Source organism: Tarenaya hassleriana, unplaced genomic scaffold, assembly GCF_000463585.1.
Source record: "Tarenaya hassleriana unplaced genomic scaffold, ASM46358v1 Cleome63, whole genome shotgun sequence".
NCBI classification, from domain to species: domain Eukaryota; kingdom Viridiplantae; phylum Streptophyta; class Magnoliopsida; order Brassicales; family Cleomaceae; genus Tarenaya; species Tarenaya hassleriana.
Genome location: NW_010968819.1, coordinates 404,705 through 415,649, shown reverse-complemented (window position 1 = coordinate 415,649; position 10,945 = coordinate 404,705). Strand labels below are relative to the sequence as shown.

The 10,945-nt window shown below is 47.7% G+C and overlaps 1 protein-coding gene across 1 annotated transcript in view; it reads left to right on the top strand.

Moving 5' to 3' along the window:
* Positions 1 to 5,310: 5,310 nt before the first annotated feature.
* Positions 5,311 to 10,945, top strand: part of LOC104800020 — a 16,081-nt gene continuing 10,446 nt past the window's right edge. Inside the window, exons 1-3 of the mRNA XM_010522722.1 lie at positions 5,311 to 5,550; positions 5,761 to 6,450; positions 6,541 to 6,661. Coding sequence (XP_010521024.1) covers positions 5,311 to 5,550; positions 5,761 to 6,450; positions 6,541 to 6,661 — 1,051 coding nt within the window. The remainder of the gene's footprint in view (positions 5,551 to 5,760; positions 6,451 to 6,540; positions 6,662 to 10,945) is intronic.

The following is a 10,945-nucleotide window of genomic DNA, read 5'->3' as shown; positions in this document are numbered from 1 at the left end:
ATCAATCAATCCAACGCCTGTTTTAATCACCAAGAGTTGAAAGCACAACTCCTCTACACGTATCCACACCGGCGGGATGAATTCCAACAGTTTGTGAAGAGAAAACGATGTCCTTGACTTGTAATCGATATTCCAATCTCTAGAAATCAAGAGAAAGCTTCTCCTAAGCTCTAGGAAGTGTCTAGGACGTCTGAGGTTCATCATTAGGGTTTGTGGCGGCTCCTACACTTAATTAGAATTCCCCAAAACCTTAAAACGCGAAAACCGAAAACTGTCCGTAAATCGGACCGTCCGTTCCAGGCCTGGAACAGACATTCTAACTTTCTACGATCTTCCAGGTGTCCGTTATATAACGTAGAACGGACGGTCTGAACGCCTGGACCGTCCGTTCCAGACCTGGACCATCATGGTTGGACCGTCCGTTCCAGGCCTGGAACGGATGGTCTGGCCGTCTGGAACCCTTCCAGCTCGTTCTGTGGTTCCTTTCTCGCGTCGTTCTCTTCACGTGTGATCCATCCCTAATGGTGTGTGACCCTGTTGGCCCATTCGAAGCGGCAGTGGCTTCGGAAACCTTTCCCGAACCACAAGTCATGGTTAGCCTCTAGCAAGACGCCATGACTACCCACCTAGAATAGAGTTAGAGGTGATCTAACAAAGCCAGCAATAGTTCGAGTTCTGATCCTTTGTCTCACGATGTCGTATGTTGAACAAGGGCATGGTATGAGCCACCCTTCAAGTTCAACCGCTTACTCGTCTAGGCAAACCGTCTGATAAATTAGATGTACATTCATCTATAGCGTGGCCACGCATTTTTACAGTCCGATTTCCACGAGGGGCCCAGCGACATCTCTCCTGCGTAGGAGGTGACAAGTCCCGTATTGCATGTCTACTATCTGCATATGATTCGTGAACGTATCTGAGCAACGCCGTTATGATCATCCGGTTAAAGACGACGTTTGACGCAGTCAAGACACGTCACTCCTCATATCAGATACTCTAGACATCTCAGGTCTGAGGATCCAAGAACGAACCACTGTATGAGATTCAAGTCATGACTCATGTCCATGTGACAATCTCATGCGGGTCATCCAGTAACTCGTTCCAAACGAGAACCCATGATTGTGATTTGCATCCAATGCATATGATCATAATTATCTATCACACATCATGTTGGTCTTAATTCATCATTGTTCCCACAATGATAACTGACCAGGGAGTTTAGAATCATCTGCAATGATTCAAGGATATTCACCGTAATATAACAAACATGCTAATCATATAACGGGAAAAGTAATGCATTCATAAACCAATGAATCAATACATAGTCAAAATATCAGATCACGGATCATCGTAGAGCATTATAACCAACAGTGTTCTTGGTGTACGGTGGGTCGGAAGACGAGCTCGCTGTAAGGGATTATACTGATGCTAGTTTCCAGTCAGACCCAGATGTCTACACATCGCAGTCTACTACAGAAGCTGAGTATATTGCAGCGTCGGACGCAACAAAGGAAGCTGTTTGGATCAGGAAGTTTGTTGGAGACTTGGGTGTCATTCCTAGTGCTGATAGCCCCATTGCTCTGTATTGTGACAACAATGGAGCGATCGCACAAGCGAAAGAATCCAGATCCCATCAACGATCCAAACACATACTCAGACGATTTCACCTTATCAGGGAGATCATACACAGAGGAGACGTGCACATTTGCAGAGTGTCGACAGATGACAACATTGTCGATCCGTTGACGAAGCCTCTCCCTTCGTCAAAGCATGAGGGTCATGTTAGGGATATGGGCATTAGATGTTTAGCAGTCCATGATTAGAGAAAGTGGGAGATTGTTGGTTTAGTGCTCTATGATGTACTGTTATGCGAGCTTTATTTAGATACATTTGATGTATTGACACTTTCTATGGTTTATGGATGAGTGTTTTAATCATTACATATTTTGCATACTTGATATGTTATGATATCCATGTATTGTTATGAACAATACTAAACTCCCTAGTCATATGTCATTATGGGAATAATGATATACTAAGACTAGTATGATATGTGATTGATGATCATATAGATGATCATAGCTATTGGATACGATCACAACCATAGGTATTCGTTGGAGAACGAAATACTGGATTGAACCGCATGAGATTGTCACATGGACTAGCGTCATGACTTGAATCTCATATGACGGTTCCATGATTGGATCCTAAGAACTGAGATATCTACGGAATCCAACATGAGGAGTTGCGTACTTTGATTATGTAATACCCCGAAACCCGAATTGAATATTTAATTATTTAAATATAAATAATTAAATAGGGATGTCACGAAATCATCAAAAATAAATAGTACAACGCCGAGGAGAGGTACGAGGATCGTCACGCGCGGGAAGGATCGAGAAGGAATGAAAAAAAAAGAAAGAGAAAAAAAAGGGGTTGGTCCGCCGGACCAGGAGTGGTCAGCGGCGGACCAACCACTCAGCCGGACTCGGACCGGACTGCGCGGACTGGAAAGAAAAATTCGAAAAAAAACATATAAGATTCCGGTCCGGCGGACCAGGAGTTGGTCCGGCGGACCGGAACCCGACAGTTTTGCAGCTTGCTCGTGACGAGTTTCGGGACGCGAGTTCTCGCCTGGAGGACGTTGCAGGCTCGCCCCTGGGCCTCGATTTCAGCCTGTGAGACCTCTCTCCCGTGACATAAACCCCTCCCAACCTCCAGACTTTGCCATGGCGAGCTGAAAGAGGGGAGAAGAAAAAGAGAGAAAAAGGGAGAGAAATTGAGGCAAACCTGGGCAAGAGGAGCTCGGGGAAGCAAGGGGAGGCGTTCCTAGACGTGCCCCGAAGGTATTCACGGTGTGAGGAGAGCCAGAGAACGCACACGAGCTCGGATAAGCTCAAGAACATGTGAGTGGCTTGAGTTGAATTTTTGGGATCTCGTTTTCAATGTGATGGTCCAATTCGAGATTTTCTTGCGTGTTTGAGGCTTAGAACATGTGTAGGGATGTAAATCTATGTTTAATTGGCATTTAGAAGCAACCCCGAATTGATTAGGGTGAGAAAAATCGAATCAAAATCGGAGAAAATTGCGAGGAAGAAGAAGGTTCCAGTCCCGGTCCGCCGGACCACGCGTGGTCAGCTCCGGATCAGGACTGGAAAACACGTGCGGTCCGCCAAGCCAGGGAAGAGAGGGCTGACCGAGAGAAGAGCACGCCTGGTACGCCGGACCAGAACCTCGTCCGCCGGACCAGACGTGTTCCGAGGACACGAGCACCACCGGACCAGAAGAAAGGAGGCGGACCGGAGAAAAAACACGCCTGGTCCGGGGCTGACCAGTTCTGGTCCGCCGGACCAGACGTGTTCCGATGGGACAGACTCCGCCTGACCAAGAACCGGACCGAGAGAGAGGAAAAGCAGGCTGGTCCGGGACTGATCAATTCTGGTCCGCCGGACCAGGCGTGTTTCCCTCTCTCGGATCGACTGACCCAGACGGAGCGGACCAGGGGGAGAAGGAGAACTGGTCTGACTGACCAGAATCTGGTCCGCCGGACCAGGCTCAGAAAAGTTGGAGAAAAATTTAATTTTTTAACCGGGAAAGAGAAGACGACCAACGGGGTTGGCCCGGGCCTTACCAGACTCGACGACGGATGAACCAACCCCCACCAGAGGACAAAGCGTCGCGATTGAGATCGATCGAACCGAGTTTTCGCCAGGACGTTGCATGGCGTAGGTAGATGTGCGACATCAAATTATGAGTGATCGATGTGTGATTGTTTGTGGGTAGAATTGCATGGCGTAGAACGGTAACCCGGTAGGGACCGAATACCGTGATACGTATGATTGTACTATGGGAATATTGCACGTTGTGTGCCATGTGTGTAGCTTGCTCGTGTGTACGAGTTAAGCGTGATTGTGTTTGTGGATGGTTGTGGACTCAACCATCAACGTCATGGACTTGATGTGCGTTTGAGACGCATTTTTGTCGTGTGCGACACGACGGCCAACGTCATGGACTTGACGGGCGTGGACTCGCCCCTAGTCATGGACTTGACTAGGGTATATGGCTGGACCCTATGGTGGACTCTATACGGGTATGTTTACATTCCGTTGTGTCATGGATTTGACATCGGTAGTCATGAGAGTGACATGCGCAGGAGACGCGCAAGATCACATGTGATGCGATGGCCAACGTCACGCGAGTGACGGGCGTGGAGGCGCCCCTAGTCATGGACTTGACTAGGGTATACGGCTAAGCCCTATTGTGGACTCCATACGGGCGTGATTGTGCTTGTCTTATTTGTGTTTACTGCGTTTTCGTTTATTGCATGTGTTCTGTGGAAATATCGACTGTACCGTTCTCATTGAGAACGGGATTCCCGGGTTCAACTCGGGCTACTCACTAAGCAGTTGTGCTTAGCCCTCGTGGTTTATATTTTTCAGATCACGAGGATTACGCCTAGCGCCTCAGCAGGCGACGACCCGAGAGAAGCAGCATCATGTACGGGATTTGTATTCTGAACCAAAGGACTTGTTGTTTCAACTTTTGTACGGTTGTATTATGACTATTCGGACGTGTGACATTTTGCAATACTAATCGCTTTGTATTTTCTGCTGCTACTCTGATTCGATCTAAAATGTTTTTGGATTTTCGTAAATTTTGCTTCCGCGTTTTATTACTTTATTATTAATTTTTATTATTTTATTTTATATCGTCCATGTGGCACAGCCCGTATACTGTACACGGGTTACGGGTGTCACAACTTTTGGTATCAGAGCCACGTTCTTTCCTTGGGAAGGAATCATGCTCATTACCCAACGGTTTTCTACGAAAAATGTTTTCAAACCATGTTCGAAGAAAATCTTCACCTATCGGGGTCCGTACATCGATGATGCAGTATCGGTCGTCAGTTGCTGAAACTGTCTTAAATATGGTGCAGTGAAATGGCGCCACGACGTGCTATGCTTGCAGCTAGGGCTGACGACGTTCCCGAACAGGCTCCACCGCCTAACCCAGGAGACGAAGGGTGGAGGGCTGAGTTTCGTCAATTCCAGGAGACCGTGTGGCAGCACCTAGCTGCTCACGCCCCACCACCACCCCCGGCGAGAGACCCGGAGCGGAGGGAGGAGGAACCACACCAGCCGCCGATGCCTGCTGCGATGGCAGGATACCTCCCTATCATCAAGGAGCTGCGGGCAATGCACACCCCGCGATTCGAGGGGTCGGTGAGACCGGAAGCTGCGGAGGAGTGGCTCACCTAGATCTCTCAGGACTTGAAGTATCTGCAGTGCCCGTACCAGTATCGGGCTATTGATGGCGAGCCATCATCTGTCGGGCCAGGCCCGACATTGGTGGGCGAAGGTGGTGCAGGAGGCACCAGCGGGACATCGCTTTACCTGGGAGGAGTTCCGACAGGAATTCGAAGCGAAGTACTTCCGGCAACAGGACCGTGAGTACCGGGTGGCAGAGTTCCTCATGTTGCAGCAAGGAGACATGACTGTCAGCGGGTACGAGGCGGAGTTCACCCGCCTACTGAGGTATGGAGGGCAACTGGTGCCCACCGAGGCGTCGAAGATCCAGAAGTTCATTGCTGGACTCCGACCCTACCTGCGGAGGAAGATCGAGATCCAGGAGTACCCGACGCTGAGTCGGTATATTTCCCACCTGGAGAAGGTGGAACGTGGAGAGCAGGAGAAGAAGGAGGGGAAGATCCGTGAGCGGAGCCCCGCTAGTTGATACTTCGGTACGGGTTCATCTGGGAAGAACGCCCGGAGCAACGACCCGCGCAACAAGGGCAAGGCGTCCGCTGTTCGTGCGCCACCACCACTAGCGGTAAGGGGACCAGTGGTCTGTTTCCGTTGCGACCAGCCTCGGCACATTGCCTCACGTTGTCCGATGAGGACTACTGGACCACCTGCTCCAGCGCCGGGAGCCCCACGACCACCAGGCCAGGCGAGCAGACCACCCCGACCACCAGTGAGGACTGAAGCCGCACCGAGAGTGTATGCTCTTGATGCCGAGCAGGAGATCCAGGAGGAAGAGGAGGAGGAGGCTCACCCTGATGGAGTCGAGGCTGCCGCGATCTCAGGTACCCTATATCTCTGTGGAGTTGCCTGTTATACGTTGTTTGATACCGGTGCGACCAATAGTTTCCTGAGTGTGGGAGTGGCGGAGAGGCTTGAGACTGGAGAGATCGAGTCGATGAGCGATTTCACTGTGCGCATACCAACCGGAGAGACATTAGCAGTGCACGGGATCCTGAGAGGCATACCCCTTGAGGTTTGCGGTCGCCTTTTAGCCGCAGATCTCATTGTGGTACCCATCGGAGGTTTCGACATCATTCTGGGCATGGATTGGTTGATGAAGTACCAAGCCTACATTGATTGCCCTAAGAGGACAATCTGGTTTACGGATGAATTTGGAGGGTTCGAATTCCGAGGCCGAGGAGCGCCGGTAGTGGACCCGATCATCTCGGCACTGAAAGCCGAGAAGATGATCAGGAAGGGCAACGAAGCATTCCTGGTAGTTATTACAACTACTCAGGAATCGGAGATGAGACTGGAGGATACGCCCGTTGCCCGGGAATTTCCGGATGTGTTTCCTGAGGATCTTCCGGGACTACCACCCAGTCGGGAAGCTGACTTCAGCATAGATGTGCTACCGGGTACTGAGCCAATTTCCAAGGCTCCGTATCAGATGGCACCTACGGAGATGGCCGAGCTGAAGAAACAGCTGAACGAGTTGGTGGAGCAGGGTCTCATTCGCCCTAGCGTCTCACCGTGGGGAGCACCGGTACTCTTCGTGAAGAAGAAGGACGGGAGTATGCGATTGTGCATCGATTACCGAGGGCTCAACTAAGTGACTATCAAGAATCGGTACCCACTACCGAGGATTGATGAGTTGCTTGACCAGCTACAGGGAGCCCAATGGTTTTCGAAGATCGATCTACGATCCGGATATCATCAGATTCGGGTCAAGGAGGATGACATACAGAAGATGGCGTTTCGGACGAGATATGGACACTTCGAGTTCGTGGTCATGCCTTTCGGACTCACGAACGCGCCTGCAGTGTTCATGCAACTGATGAACCATGTGTTCATGGACTATTTGGATGAGTTCGTCATCATTTTCATCGATGACCTCCTTATCTATTCTCCGGATCCGCAGACACATGAGGAACACCTGCGGAAGATACTGTGGAGGCTGAGAGAGAACCGGTTGTATGCGAAGTTCAGTAAGTGCAGCTTCTGGCTACAGGATATCGGATTCCTGGGACATGTGGTATCGGCCCAGGGCATCCAGGTCGATCAACTATATGCATATTTTGGAGAACAATTTTGTCAAAGAACAAAACGGGGACATATTATGGAGGTTCGTGGACGTCGAGAGTAGGTATCGATCATTCGACATGGCCTATTTCGTGCTACCTCCTCTGACCGAAGAAGGAATCCGTTTTGAAGTCTCATCGGACCTCGGCACAGACTCCGGACAAGAGTCCTCATCCGACGGGTGCTGCTAAAGGCACGCTCAGTCCTCACTCTTAACCCTCACCCCCTGCATTCATTTCGGCTAACATAGCATAGCATTGTAGTTTTCTCACATTGTATAGGTTTCATGGGCTTACGACACACGCAACAGAGAAATTGGAATGCGATTCCACCTCATCGGACAAGGTAACACAACCACCCCTTTCATTCCATCCATTCCTTATTTCTCTTTGAATTCTCTCCACTAGACGAGAGTCAACACCGTGGACGGTGTTTGATTCAAGTCTGGGGGGGAGTGACACTAACGTACATCGTACCCATGGACTCTACACATTATGCATCATTTGCACTTAGAAATCATGCATTCCATATTCTTTATAAAAAAAACCCTGCATTTGCATCATGTACATACTCGCATGACTTGTAGGTTGCATATGTGCATATAGACTTAGGAATGCATGCATACACTTGCATAAGGTTTTTCCTCTCGAAGATTTGGCTGGATAACGATGTGGGCGATATAGAGTGAGGATTGGCTCGGATCAAAATCAATAGGATAGATCGTATTATTCACATAGAGATATGGTTTAATCGATCTAGGGTTGATGATAGCGTTCTTCATCCATCTAGGGTTAACTTGAATAGATCGAGAGATTGACGAGTTACTCTATAGGTAGTGAGTTAGTAGACCGAGAGGTGAATTCTCTATCTTTGTTTCTTGATGATTCCCGAATACAAATCATAATCGTGATTCTCGCATGCTTAGCATATACCCATACACTCGAATACGATCTCGACACCAATGGTCACCGTTGCTTGATAGTATACTCGTTTTTATTGCATTATTTCCTTCTTCTCCATTCTTTCCACATATTTTCATCATCACTTCCACTTCTACTTGCTTTGATTTAGTTTTGATTAGGGTTTAGATTTACCTACCGGTCCTTGCGTTCGACCCCGTGTTACGATGATCCGTATCCTTGCGGTGAGTTGTGAACCGGGTATAAATTCTAGACTCGGTACACACGTATCAAGAGTCGTCACAAAGAACAACAACCTCTACGGTATCCACACCATGGATTGGATCCAACAATTGGATCTGGCTTGCTAGGGCCTAAAATCAGCCGATAGTCTGGAGAGGTTCCTGAGAGCATATGGTCATTTAGACTTCTTAAAGCTCTCTAGATCCCCTATAGGACTTACGACTTGATGTGTTGAAATCTTTGGCCAAGCTCCCCATATATATAGTTCAAAACCCTTGAAAATGGATAGAATTTTCGATGCGTGATTTTTGCTTGGTTACTATTCACTGACACTATTCACGGTTATTATTTACGTTACTATGCATAGACACTATTCATAGTCACTATTCACCGTTCGACCAAATTACACTAATTCGACTGAATTCCCACACCGTTTTATGTTTCGGTTAAATTACATTAATTCAACCGACTTCGACCAAATTTGGACGAGTTACACTTACTCGACTGAGTTTAACAACCATTTTGTTTCAGACTTCGTTTTTGTCATTCTTCATGTTCCAACCTTCGTGTGTGACCTTGTAGGCTTATTCAATGTAGTCGCGAACTCGAAACACCATTTCGACTCACTGATGGTAGGTGGTCTCTAGCAAGACACTACAACCCTCACATTGATAGAGTTAGTGGTAAACTAATAGAGTAATAATAGTTCTTACTACGATCTTTTTGACATACAGTATCTTGTGTCGAACATAAGGCATGGAGAATAGCCACCTTATCAGGTTCGACTGCTTTCTCATCCACGAGATAACTGAACATAATAGATGACATTCGTCTAAGCGTGGCCACGTATTTCACAGTTTATCTCACTCGAGGGAACCCCGCGATATCTCTCTCGCAACGAGAGGGTCAAAATCCCTTCCGACTATCTACTATCCTCCACATATCTCATAACGTACCCGAGCACAGTCGTTATAGTTATCCTGTTACAGATGACATTTGACTGATGATCACACGGGTTTTTCACCGGTTTTCCAACGTCACACACTTTGATTTTTCTTACATCTTAGGCATAATAGGACGTTAGACGGTCATGGGTAGGATTCTTTCCTCCATTTCCCTTGCAGGAAGATCAAACGAGGAAATTTGCGCACGGGGCACGGAGAAGGAGCGGAATCGAGAACTGTCACCATGTATTGATTTCCCTTGCAGGAAGATCAGACGATGGAGAACTGTCACCATGTATTGTTGTCCCTCGAGACATCTCTCTAAGTTCTGACGAATCAATGGTGCGTCTGGAAGCTCCCACATTTCTTCATTATCCTCATGTTCGCTGAGTAGACTTTCGTCATCTGGGAATGTCTCTACCATGGGTGAAGCAAAAGGATCATGGCCAATGATGTTAAATCTGATCCCTAACCTGGAGATGGGCTGGATTCTGGGGTCAGTGATCTTGATCTCGTGCTCCCTGGAACTCGGCCCTCGCAGGTAGTACATCCATATCATCACGGGCGTATTCGGAGCTATGCGACCATATAGAAGTTCCATGAGGAACGATTCGTTCATCTCTCTGGGTCCTTGTATCTTGTTGGCTGAATAGTATCCCACATTCACGCTGACTCGTCTAGCGATCATCGTGGTAATACCTTCTACGCATATGGGAGTAGTCCAGGGCCTTTGCATAACAGCATCGAGGTGAACCATAATCCGAGAAGTTAAGTCTACCTTTCCAACCCCCCAATCATCCCCAAGATAGAGTTCTCGCAAGGCATACCTAAGCAGCAGCACTTCTCCACTCGTACCAAATCAGTTTCTCTCCTAGCAAACATACAGCTCGATAAGAAGAAGTGTAAGAATCTCAGTGTAGGATGCCTGATGAGGTGTGCAGGAAGGTTCTATTCGTACTCCTCACCGGCAATTTCCTCCCAAAATTTCTAGAGAACCTCTGAACGTACGTGTGGGAACTCATAGGTATCCCCAAAGGGCAAGCCTAAGATATCTGCCATCTGGCGAGTGTCCCTCCTCAATAGGCCCATTGACATGCAGGTAGTAATGGTAGTGTTGGTTTAGTGCTCTATGATGTACTGATTATGAGCTTTGTTCAGATACATTCGATGTATTGATACTTTCTATGTGTTTTTATGAGAGTATTTTATTCATTACATGTTCTTGCATGCTAGATCTGTTATGAAATTCATGTATCATTATGAATGATACTAAACTCCCTAGTCTTGTGTCGTTATGGGAATAACGACATAATAAGACTAGTATGATGTGTGATTGATGATCACATAGATGATCATAGGTATTGGATACGATCACAATCATAGGTATTCGTTGCAGAACGGAATACTGGACTGACCCGCATGAGATTGTCACATGGACTAGCGTCATGACTTGAATCTCATATGACAGTTCCATGATTGGATCCTAAGACCTGAGATATCTACGGAATCCAACATGAGGAGTTGCATGCTTTGA